Below are 11,564 nucleotides of genomic sequence, written 5' to 3' on the forward strand. Positions count from 1 at the left end.
TAGGTTTTCCTGATTCCTTTTGTACCCTATGAATATGAAACATGCTAGCATCGTTCTAGACTTTTCCTGCTGTCATAGCCTCAAGATATCTTTATTTTCTACTGTGTAATGTTATCCAAGAGGAGACTTTTCTCTCCAGAAAGTGCGAGTATATTTCTGTCTTCAATGGGATTTGCTCATATACTGTAGGTGGAGATTTCCCCCTGGAATGTACCTTGCTGCACCTCAAAAAAAAAAAAAAAAAAAAAAAAAGGGGGGGGCAATTTGCATCTCCCTCTTAGCTGGCTGCCAAGCTGGCTTTAGGTGCCCAGAGCCACAATTATGGGGGCTTCCTTTTCTCTCTATTACAACCTGACCCTAACCCGATGAAAGTATAGTTTGTAGTGCTCTTTCTTTAAGAGTCTGAAGTGTCAGTTCAGTGAAGAGGGGGCCCCATTCATCTTAATCCCTTAATCAAATCTCCTATGAACGTTCCCTTTGCAAAACACTGCGAAGATGAAGATGCTTATGTCCATCTTATTTTGAATTTAAGGGAGCATGAGTGTCCCTCACTGAATCCTTTCTCTTGGGAAAGAGAAGGAGGGCCCCAGACTTTATTTAATAACAACAACAACGATGAAGTGGATTCTATTGGAATGCAAGGTTTGGAAGAATCTGCTTTTAAGATGTAGTGATGAGATTGAGACAAAGAACCTGATTCTCGTCAATTATATCAGTCATACCCCTGTGCATTTCCATTGACTATTGGGTGGGTAGTTCTGATTTACACTGATGCCACTGGTAGCAAATTGAAACCCATAGTGTGCTATGGCCTTCTAGTTGCTATTTATATGGCTCTTTTCTGATTCTGCTTCTGTACAGCAAAGACATTTTTTTTTTTCTAATTTATTCTAATTTTGTTTTAGGCATGGACAAACATGGTGCTGACAGTTCTCAACCAGATTCAGACCCTGCCTGACCAAACCTTCACAGCCCTCCAGCCAGCTGTGTTCCCCTGCATCAGTCAGCTGACTTGTCACGTGACCGATATCCGTGTCCGTCAGGCTGTGAGAGAATGGCTGGGAAGAGTGGGAAGGATCTATGATATCATTGTATAAAGGAAACATGTTTCATTAGCAAGGGGAGAAGGAATCAAAGGCTTTTACAGGTATAAAAATGGAATGCCGTTACTGGAAGTAACTGGTATGGAGCTACACATGCAATGCCTATTCATGGTGATAAAGTCTGAAGCAGTAAGCCCTCCAACATGTCCTTTACCTACTTAAGATTGTATGTTTGTCATTCTCACCCCAACAAAGGAAGCGCTACACTTCACATTAAGTAGCATGACAAATCTGAAAATTGCTGGTAAACCAGGCTGGTACATAAAGCCTCAGTAAATTTCATAGATTGTGTATGAATGTGTTTCTGCAGTAAGGAAAGGAGAAGAAATAGTCAAAATCGCCCTGGATGCAGTTGGGATGAAAGCACCTGTTCTCACCTAATATGGGTGTCTCAGATGCCTGTAATTCCCAAGATTTAGGACCAGAATTATCTACCTGGCCTCCATTTTTTGAACATGTAATATTGTGGGCCCTACTAATTGAAGGTTCAGAGGATTCAATAATTGGTGGATACAGCTCTCCCTTAAATATTTAAGTACAGGAGTTGATTGTGCTTCAAAACACAACTGGATCACCTCACTCACAAACCTAGATAACTGAATAATTGTGAGGAAAAAGCTGAGGGCACAACAAGTGAAAGCAGGGGCGAGGGGTTGTTTTAAATTTTCCCCATGAAACTAAAACGCATCTGGGAAAAAAGTCACTATAAAGATTACATATTCAGAAAAAATTATTGATCTCACTGTTTAGTAATCATTTTAAATTTACATTCTAGGCCAAGGCTTTAAGCCTGGGGTATTGTGTGGCTGGGTAGGAGAGGCCTCTGAATCGTAGCACTAGGGTAGAGGGTCCTTTTTGCTGCTAACATATGGGACATGGCTTGAAGAAAGTGGGATGAAGAGGAGCCCTGGAAATTCCACTTATCAGCCACATATATAACACAACCCTCTCCGCTAATCCATATTGCAGATACTATTGCATTCATTCTACATGCATAACTCCAACTGAGGTTACAGTGCCAGTTCTTCTGTGAAGCTAGTGATGAATATGCCCTAGTGAGCTAAATTGCAGCCTGGCCAAGAGAATTGTGGCAAACACCTAGCATTTAAGCAAACATGATGGAAATATACTATACAGCAGAATCGGCTTATATGTTTCCATAGGAGAAGGTATTCTCACATGTACAGTCAGTCTGCTGTAGCTCTAAGGATCTCCACTATTTGCAGCTATATTTACCCCTACTGCCAGTACCGCTTAATATGAGTCAAACTAAACAAGATCTTGCAGTGCAATTCTTTAGTTGGCCAGAGGAGGCCTGTGGTAGAGGGAGTTCCCTGCTCCCTCATACTCCCAGCTTGTGCAGAGTTGACCAGTGCACAGTCTGTGCATGTATTGGTGTAAAACAAAACCTCACTTCAAAAGATGAACCTCAGCCAACAAGAACATGCTCATTCTGCAGGGAACTCCATGTGAGTGGAACCTCTTTTAAATCTGTAGAATACCATGGGAGTACAGGGTTTCTCCTGTGCTGATCTCCTTGCAGGATTGGGGCCTAAGTTTCTGATAGAATCTCAGTGCTTGGGGAGGAAAAAAAGACTTAAAACAGCTACAATATTTCCAGTAATTGTGAATTGCTGGCTGATGAATAAGCACGGTAGGTGTAAGGGAGGGTCATCTCTGGTTGTGGAATCTTAACACGGTCCCTCTGACAGATGGACAATGTCCACCTGGTGCTCCCTTAATAAGTAGCCCCTGGGTTGATCATACTTTTGGTTGTTCCTCTATTGTATTTATAGAGATTTTAACAATTTTACACATAGACTCTCTATACCTTACCCAGAGAGGCTTATGTCTATACAGACTATGGCAGCAAGTCTCACCTGGTTTGACACTTGGGCTTATGCGATGGTGTGAAAAAACACCCTGTAGACAGAGTAGCTCAGGCTTTGAACCTCACTCCCCTCTTTAGGTTTCAGTGCCCAAGCAGCTACATGTCAAGCTGGGAAGTTTAGCTTTCTAGTGCATATTTGCTGTGTAGCATCTTTTGCCACAAGTTTTTCACCCATTCACACCAGACCTGAAATGGGCCCATACATGCATTGTATTTAGGGTTGCCAACCCTCTGGGATCCTCCCAGAATCTGCATCAATCTCCTCATGACTACTGAAAGCAATCCAGGAGATTTTAATAGGCTATTTTAAGAAAATTACATTACATCATGCTGGGGGGGGAAATCTCCCAGAATAGCTTCAGTCAGAGTTGGCAACCCTAGTTGTATTGCTTAAATGTGCATTTTCAACAGCTGTCTAAAAGGCACCTCTATCTTATTGCCAAAAAAAAGTTGGTTGCGTTTATCTGATCTGTTTTACATTTTGTGTACACACCTTTACCCAGCATACTACAATCAAGTTAATACATTCTGTGGTGTCAGCTCTCACATACCAGGTTGGAGCATGTGGTTTTTTTCTTTTCCTTCCACTGACAGCACATTCAGAAATTAAGGCCAAAATATATGATTAAGTTAAATTTGAGATCTCAAATTAACAGAAGAAAAGAACTTAAAATCAGTTTTGTGAACCATGTAAGAATTGCGGCATATTCTGTACAACTTGACTCTTAACAGCAGCTGAGTCTGCACCATCCCCCTGCCCTGTTCCAACCTCGCTGCAATATGTGGGCACAGTGGCAGCATCCATATGGATGCCAATCTTAGGGCACTATTCTTTCCCCCGAACTAGTTCCTGTGCATTGCTCAGGCAGCCCGAAGGAGGCAGAATGTGGCCAGGGCTTGCTAGCTGCACATTCCCTGACAGAGGAGCTCTAAGCTTGCATGAAATGAGACCAATTGACTTCTGCTCCAGCCACCCTCCCACCCCCATATTGGGGTTATTTTGGAGGGAGGGAGCAGAGTTATCTGCTGGCATGTAGTTCCCCAGCAGCAGCTCACCTCACACAGGGGCAGAATGGCACACACAGGGAGCTGTAACTGGCTCCCTCACTCCCACCATCCCCATGACTACAGTAGGGCAGGAAATGCTTTGTCCACTTCATGAGAATTTTTTTTTTAAAAGCTCAAAGTCTAAATCTCAAAACTTTTCACTAACCAAACAATTGACCCATTTTTGCTTTGACTTCAACTTGGTTCCGTGGTTGGTTGGTGCTATAATTTAACTTGAATTTTAAAACAAAGTCATTCTGACCTGTAAAATTGAACTTTCTTTTAAAAGACTTAAAAGGGGGAGGAAGGGAACATTTTGACACACAATTATTTTCCCACAAACACTTTTGGCCTCAGTCTCCATGAATGGGCATTTTGGGTATGAAAAATGTTTAATTGAAAAGTTCCTGACCATCTCTCACTGCCACCCACCTGCACAGAGTTCGGCTCATCGTAAGAGCATGAGAGAGACCAGGCCTTCATTTAACTCCTGCAGCTAATTGTCTACATCACTGCTTTTTAAAGTTTTTTTTTTTTTAATGCAACAACATAAAGTGCCGACTCTCCCCACCAGTGCCTAAGGTTTTAAGAGGACATTAACAAATGTGTGTACAATATTGCTGGCATTTAATTAAAAAAATAGGGAATTTTTTTTCTCGCAAATAATGTTAGTGTAAAAAGGTATGTCTGGCCCACTACGACAGGTCTTTAAAACAGCTCCAGTCTCACTGCCTCACTTTACATAAAATGTTAAAACATCACCAATGGCAAACAGCAAAACAACTCCAACCATGATAATTTTGTGTAGAAAGCTTGATGAGACATAATGAACTCCAGGGAAAAGCAAACTCAGAATCAGCCCCACTCAGTTATACTTAGGCCCAGTTAGGTTTATAGAAGGAAGAAAGGGCCCCCTGACCGTAGCCCCTCTGGCAACTTCTCAAACCACTGTAGAGGTGATGTGACAGCTCTCTCCCAGCCGTCCAGTGTGGGGGGCAGGATCAGGGACATGTCTGGATAGCACAGTGCTATGGCCACTTTCTGTTTCCCTGGGCCTGATGGAAGAGAGTGTAAGTTAGAGAGCACCGTTGAGGATCTTTTTATTCCAGGGGTTCAGTATGCTGCTGCAAAACCCCAAACTATGGGGAGTATAAAAGTGGCTTAAAGCTACCATTGCCCTCCCACCCCATCCAAATAACAGGGCTTTTCTACAGGGCAAGTTAGTGCACAGAAAGCCAGGGAGTGAATCTACAATACACACCAGCTTGCTAGCTGCCTGTGTTTTTCCTATCTGCTTGTAAGCCAGGGTGTGATGCTACAGCCCTCCCTGCTTGCAGTAACTTGCCTTGCTATTTAATCATAAAAGGTGGGTGAGGTAATAGCTTTTATAAATATAAAAAGACAAGATACTACCTCACCCACATTGTGTCTCTAATATCCTGGGCCCAATACAGCTGCAACACTACACACAACAATGTGATTAAATAGTCTGTCCTGAATCATGGGCCTTTTGTTCCAAAAATTAAAGCAAAGGGACATCATAAGCTTTAAACACATGCTTGAGCTGATTTTTTTTTTAATCTAGTATTGGTAAAAGTAACAGCTACTGTAGTAATTGAAAGATTAGAGAAAAAAATTACTGCTTGAGACTGCATTTGATAGCACTTTACATATAACTGTTTCGTCTCTTGTTGGTGTAGCTCTTTCACAAAGAAACAGGAGAATAAAACATTTTAAAAATAGTAAAATGTGACTAAAACTTCAACAATTGGCTGATGGAATCTGTGGCAGTTGTAGTACTAGAAACTACTTTAACCCTTTTTTAAAAACTGACTTAAGATGGTGAAAGCTTAAAGAAAAGGAGTGCCGGTGGCACCTTAGAGACTAACAAATTTATTAGAGCATAAGCTTTCGTGAGCTACAGCTCACTTCATCGGATGCATTTGGTGGAAAAAACAGAGGAGAGATTTATATACACACACACAGAGAACATGAAACAATGGGTTTATCATACACACTGTAAGGAGAGTGATCACTTAAGATAAGCCATCACCAGCAGCAGGGGGGGGAAAGGAGGAAAACCTTTCATGGTGACAAGCAAGGTAGGCTAATTCCAGCAGTTAACAAGCTCACGAAAGCTTATGCTCTAATAAATTTGTTAGTCTCTAAGGTGCCACCGGTACTCCTTTTCTTTTTGCGAATACAGACTAACAGGGCTGCTACTCTGAAAGCTTAAAGAAACTCTTGTGGAAAATGCAAGGTCTCAGCTTTAGGAAAAGAACTGTAGGCAGCTAGTAGTGGTAAAAAAGAAGTTCCTTACTAGTGAGTAAAAAGAAAAGGAGTACTTGTGGCACCTTAGAGACTAACAAATTTATTTGAGCATAAGCTTTTGTGAGCTACAGCTCCGATGCAGTGAGCTGAAGCTCACAAAAGCTTATGCTCAAATAAATTTGTTAGTCTCTAAAGGTACCACACGTACTCCTTTTCTTTTTGCAAATACTACTACTCTGAAACCTGTTACTAGTGAGTGTGAACACATGCGTTCATGGAGCAGACACTGTTGGATTTCCACTTAAGAAATACAATATCCTCTTTCATACACAAGAGTCTCACAGAAATCATTAAAGGACATTTCAAGCCCTGCTAGGATAATAGCATGAGGTGATGGGAACATATTACTAGTTTAGAATTTTCCAATTAAACAGCCTTTAAAGTCAGCCTGGTTTACAATGCATTTCAGACAGACACAATTCTTCCTAGCTCTGGGTTAAAAACTGGATTCTTCACCTGACTTGCTTCTGTGTTATTTCCATTTTGTGCGTCACACGTTTGTGTGTTTGTTTTTAATTGGAAAGACGACAATGAATGTACAAGTTCTGCCAGCTTCTGCACCTTGTAAATAACCTGTAGTAAATTATAAAATGTTTTCTCCATCGTTTTGTCAGTGAAAGAAACTGCTCCTGTGCTCTGATAAGATGCCATCACTCCGTTTTTTTCCTGTTTTGAAGGTGATTTTTAATTTAAAGATATAGTGTTTTTATAAGACCATCCTGTCAAGGTGGAGCTTTTAAGGGAATGTTTTTCAAGTGTTGCATGGCAGTCCTGGATATTGTTTGTTAATGAGATTTTAATTGTGGAACTCCCTCTTGTCATGTTTAAAATATACCCCTCCCCAGATTTTCTGCCCCTTCAACAAAACAAATATGAGATTCAGCTTTGGTGATTAGCTTTGAAACTCATGGGCTCGACACAGGGATCCAAACTGAACAAAAATATCCTACACTGGAGAATAGTACCACTGCCACCTGTACTGGGGCTGTGCCTCTACCAGAGTTAACCTGTTTCAGATGCAGCATGTCCACGCTGTGCTTGTCATTGTACCACTGCATTGTGAGCGCTCTTCTGATAAAACTAGGCACAGCTCCTGGAGGGTCCACAAGATAGGAACTCTAATGAGATGTGGCTGTTCATGCACACCTCCTTAAGCGTGCAGGAGAGAAATCTGGTACTGTGCGCTTCTTGAGATTTGTATCTCCTTAAGGCATTTAGGACTCAATCCTGCATTATTGAAGTCTTAAGTTACCAAGATCAGACCCTTATCCTGCTTACCTTTTCAAGTTCTCCAGAGATTGCAAAACTTCTCAAAAACCTCTGGATGTATACAGGCCCTCATTCTAGTGCACTCCTGAGATACTCATGCACCCCTGCAAACAAAAACCTCCAGGTTTAGGACAGCTCTAGTTTTATGTTTAATGGCCTGATCACATAAGCTTAAGTCATAACTATCCTGCCCATGTGTTCTGGGTCAAACAGACAAATGTTAACATTCCCATGACCTTGAAGAATTACAAATATCTAAAATGTGTGCTAATGACTTGTTTGGGAGGTACCATTACTCAGCTTGGAATTTTTCTATACAATTTCATTCCTCCCCTTGCCCATACTGTTGAGTGTGTGAGAGAGTGAACCTACTCTTGAGTAGCCCATTTGAATGTTCTATTCGGTAAAATAATTTAAGCAAGGCAATACATGTGTTGCTAACTAGTCACATACCATAAGGCAATGGTTCTGGTTTTGCTCATTTGAAATGTGAGGATTCCCCCACTCCCACCCCAGTTTTCAGAAACTCTTTGGCTTTTAAAAGAATGAGTACTGGCACTCACTTTTTTACTAATAAATGCAAAAGAGAACATAGCATACAAACACAATGTTTTATTTGTGTAATATAAATAATAGCACCAGGCTGCAAAGGATCCATTCTTTTCCACATCCCTTACAGCTCATGAGGCTACAGCATAGGATTATTTTGGCAACACACCAGCACAGCCCCAATGTATTTCATATGTGCTTTGACCAGATCACCATCTCCCCATCCTGCGCTCCCTCCAATTCAGTTTAATTAACGCCTCAACTTGCAACACGCACTCCCCCAGGGTCATTCCTCAGCACAGTTAGTGTCCTAATTTACCAGACAAACAGGCAGGAGCTTTGGCCATAAAAATACAAATAAAGGAGTGCTGCAAAGTTCTGCTTCTATAATGCCGGCACGTAAAATAAATAAATTTATATTTAGAGGCTCAGGCTAAAAGTTTTAGGGGAAAAAAATCTACCTCTTTTTGGAAGGCTGTGGTATTGCACTGGCATAAAACTAAAGTAAATCAAGAGTGAACCAGGGCATGGGATCAGACCTCTAGACTGCCCTTTATTTTACACCCAATTTTACTATTTGGTGTTCTCTGTTGTAAAGAATTGAGCGTCAGAACCACTGAGTCAGGTAACAATTTTAGAGATTGGGATAAGTTTCTTCAGCAAAAATAGCATCATCATAGGAAAGTTCTTGCACTCTGACTTCCTATTCCCATATTTCCTCTCCCTGTCCCAAATTTGGGCTAAGCTAAAGTAAGAGTTAGAGAAACTACCACAATTCAACAAGAAGTGACTGAAATGAATGACAGCTGTACTGGTAGGATGGTGTAGGCAATTAGCTTTGAGCAGTGAATGAACCGAAATGGCTATGACCGCTTAGAGCCTAGATGTGTGGCAAACACACCATTCTACACAGAGAGAAAAGATGAGAAGGATACAGTGAAGGCTGCTGCTGTTCTCTGTTACTGCAAGACCATGTACTGTACAGTGAGGCTTGCAGTGGGGGTTTTTCACAACAGATTGCTTCATGGGCCTTGGGATCTGTGGCAAGCATCCAGTATCTTCTTGCAGTTCCCCTATATGTTGCAAAGAAACACAATTAATGCTATAACTAAACCAAACCCTTTTTCCCTCCTACAAGGAATTGAAAATAAAGCCAAAAGGGAGTTGACGCTCCACTTGCCCTCTTAAAATTATGCCAAAGATCTAACTCTTTCCTGTTTGAAAATGACCATGAGATTTAAACTACAATATTCCCACAGTGATGACTGCCCTAACAAGCATCTTACTACAAAAATCACTAATCCCAGGACTTTACCTTCATGGTCATATGTTAATGAGGAGCCTCTGATAATTTTCTAGTGACTTGAACTGGCCTTGTCAAGGGAGTCAATACATTTGATTTATATTCTATACAGTTTACACATAGTTATTTACACCCTGATCCTCAAAGGTAATTAGACATCGACATTAGGTACCTAAATACCCTAATGCTCATCTAGCTGTGATTCAGAGATATTTTATCTCCTATCTTTCTTTGGGCGCTTTAGACAAGAAACACTGCCTCATACCTGCTGTGCTCTTTTGTGCCACTGCATTTGTTTGGTTATTATGTGTCCATTGCCCAACAGGTCACTGTAAGCTGGCTTGCAAAATGTATTGTGTATATTTTATTCAAACTGAATTCAGAAAGGAAAATATTTTAAAACAAATTATAAATGAACTGTATTTATGTTGCTTGTGTTGTAGAATAAAAAAGCAAATGCAAAAAAAAAATCTAAATTTTGTTTGTGATAGGACAGTATCATACAATCCTTTCACAGTTCAGTCAACTGAAGGAGCAGTGGGGAAACCTGGAATACTTGTTATTTAGTGATACTAGGCTGCAATTTTTAGAGCTGATCTCAGGGATTTAGCCACCCAACTCCCATTGAAGTGAATAGGAGTTGTGAGACTGAGGCACTTTTGAAAATGTTTCCCATCTTCAAAAGGGACAAGGTATTTATGTGCCTAAATGCAAACTTGTGGCATATTCAAAAGTGGCATAGGCGCCTAACTCCCATTTAAATCAATGAGAGCCCTTTGGCTTTGATTTCAATGAGAGTTAGGTACCTAACCTGCAAAGATGCTTTTGAAAAGCCGACAACGCACCTAGCTTCATGTTTAGGTGCCTCAGTGTCTTTAAAAATACTTGTTCCCTTTGAAAATGGGAGCCTAAGTCATTTAGGCACTTATACCCTAAATTTCCTAATCAGTTTTTGAAAACTCCAACCATAGTTCAAATATATAGCAAATCTAATTTGTATTTAACTAGTTTGTTACACTCAGCAATCAAAATATATGCTTAAAAAACCAATTCTTGATAATTCTTTGAATTTAGATCTATGCCAACAGGAACTTGAGAACACTAGTTGCTAAATTACCAGATAATTTACTATAGTGTCACCATGGTAAGAGAAACCTAAGGTACAATAACCTATCTTGGATGCAAAATTTAATAATCATCATAGAGCATGCTGGCTAGTTTTACTCAGAGAAGGAAGAGGTACCAGAGGACTCCACCAAATCAACAGTGCCAAGGTCGCAAAAAGTGGAGGTTGGGAAGGGGTTGCCATCCTCACGATGAGGTGTACAGCTGGCAGATGGAGCGGAACCAGATTTTGGGTTGCCATACAAGTTAGAAATCACAAGCTTAAAGATAGCACCAATGACACCTCTCTCCTTGAGCCACTCCTGCCTGTTATAAGCAAAACACAAGGACAGCTGGAGCTGTTCAAAAAATAGGGACACTTTTTCCACTGTTTGCACTGCCAGACTTGCACTCCCTCTTTTAGCATTTGAAAAGAGTGTCAACTAGCCCTAGTGTTGGTCAACAAACTAAAAAACATTTTATACATTGACATTTCCCCCATCCCCCTATTTAAAAAAAAAAAGTAAAAAATTTGCTTAAATTCAAAATATTTTTATCAGCTCCACATACAATGAATTGTTATATTGGTGTAAGGAGAGTGCGGCCTCTGGTTTTGGGTGCAGTATGAAGATGCAGTTACATTAATACTTGGACCTGGACCCCAGAATCCTTGTTCACATCAAACTCCTATTGCACTCAAGTGTTTTGGAATTTAAAGCAAGGCAGGATCTGTCCCTTGATGTGTATAACAGAATCTTACTTCCATTGGGCTTTTGTGCAAAGAGAAGTGTATTAAAGCAGATTACAAAGGAATAAAATGTGGGCATTATGTTTTAATAATCCGATGGCACTTTTGGCAAAAAGTAGGGGGTGTTAAAACCCAACATCAGGGTCCAATTCCATTCTGGGTAATTACATTTTGCTGCCTAAAACTCTCATGTAACTCCAATTAGATTATCTTCATTTA

At 40.6% G+C, this 11,564-nt stretch overlaps 1 protein-coding gene across 11 annotated transcripts in view; it reads left to right on the plus strand.

The window, feature by feature from the left end:
* ARFGEF3 (ARFGEF family member 3) overlaps positions 1–9,895 on the plus strand; it is a 128,347-nt gene extending 118,452 nt beyond the window's left edge. For all 11 annotated transcript variants that reach the window (XM_043511065.1, XM_043511067.1, XM_043511069.1 and 8 more), the window contains one exon: positions 906–9,895. In XM_043511065.1, coding sequence (XP_043367000.1) covers positions 906–1,097 — 192 coding nt within the window. In that variant the 3' untranslated portion in view covers positions 1,098–9,895. The remainder of the gene's footprint in view (positions 1–905) is intronic.
* Positions 9,896–11,564: the final 1,669 nt, after the last annotated feature.

The sequence above is a fragment of the Dermochelys coriacea genome, chromosome 3 (genome assembly GCF_009764565.3).
Source record: "Dermochelys coriacea isolate rDerCor1 chromosome 3, rDerCor1.pri.v4, whole genome shotgun sequence".
NCBI classification, from domain to species: Eukaryota; Metazoa; Chordata; order Testudines; family Dermochelyidae; genus Dermochelys; species Dermochelys coriacea.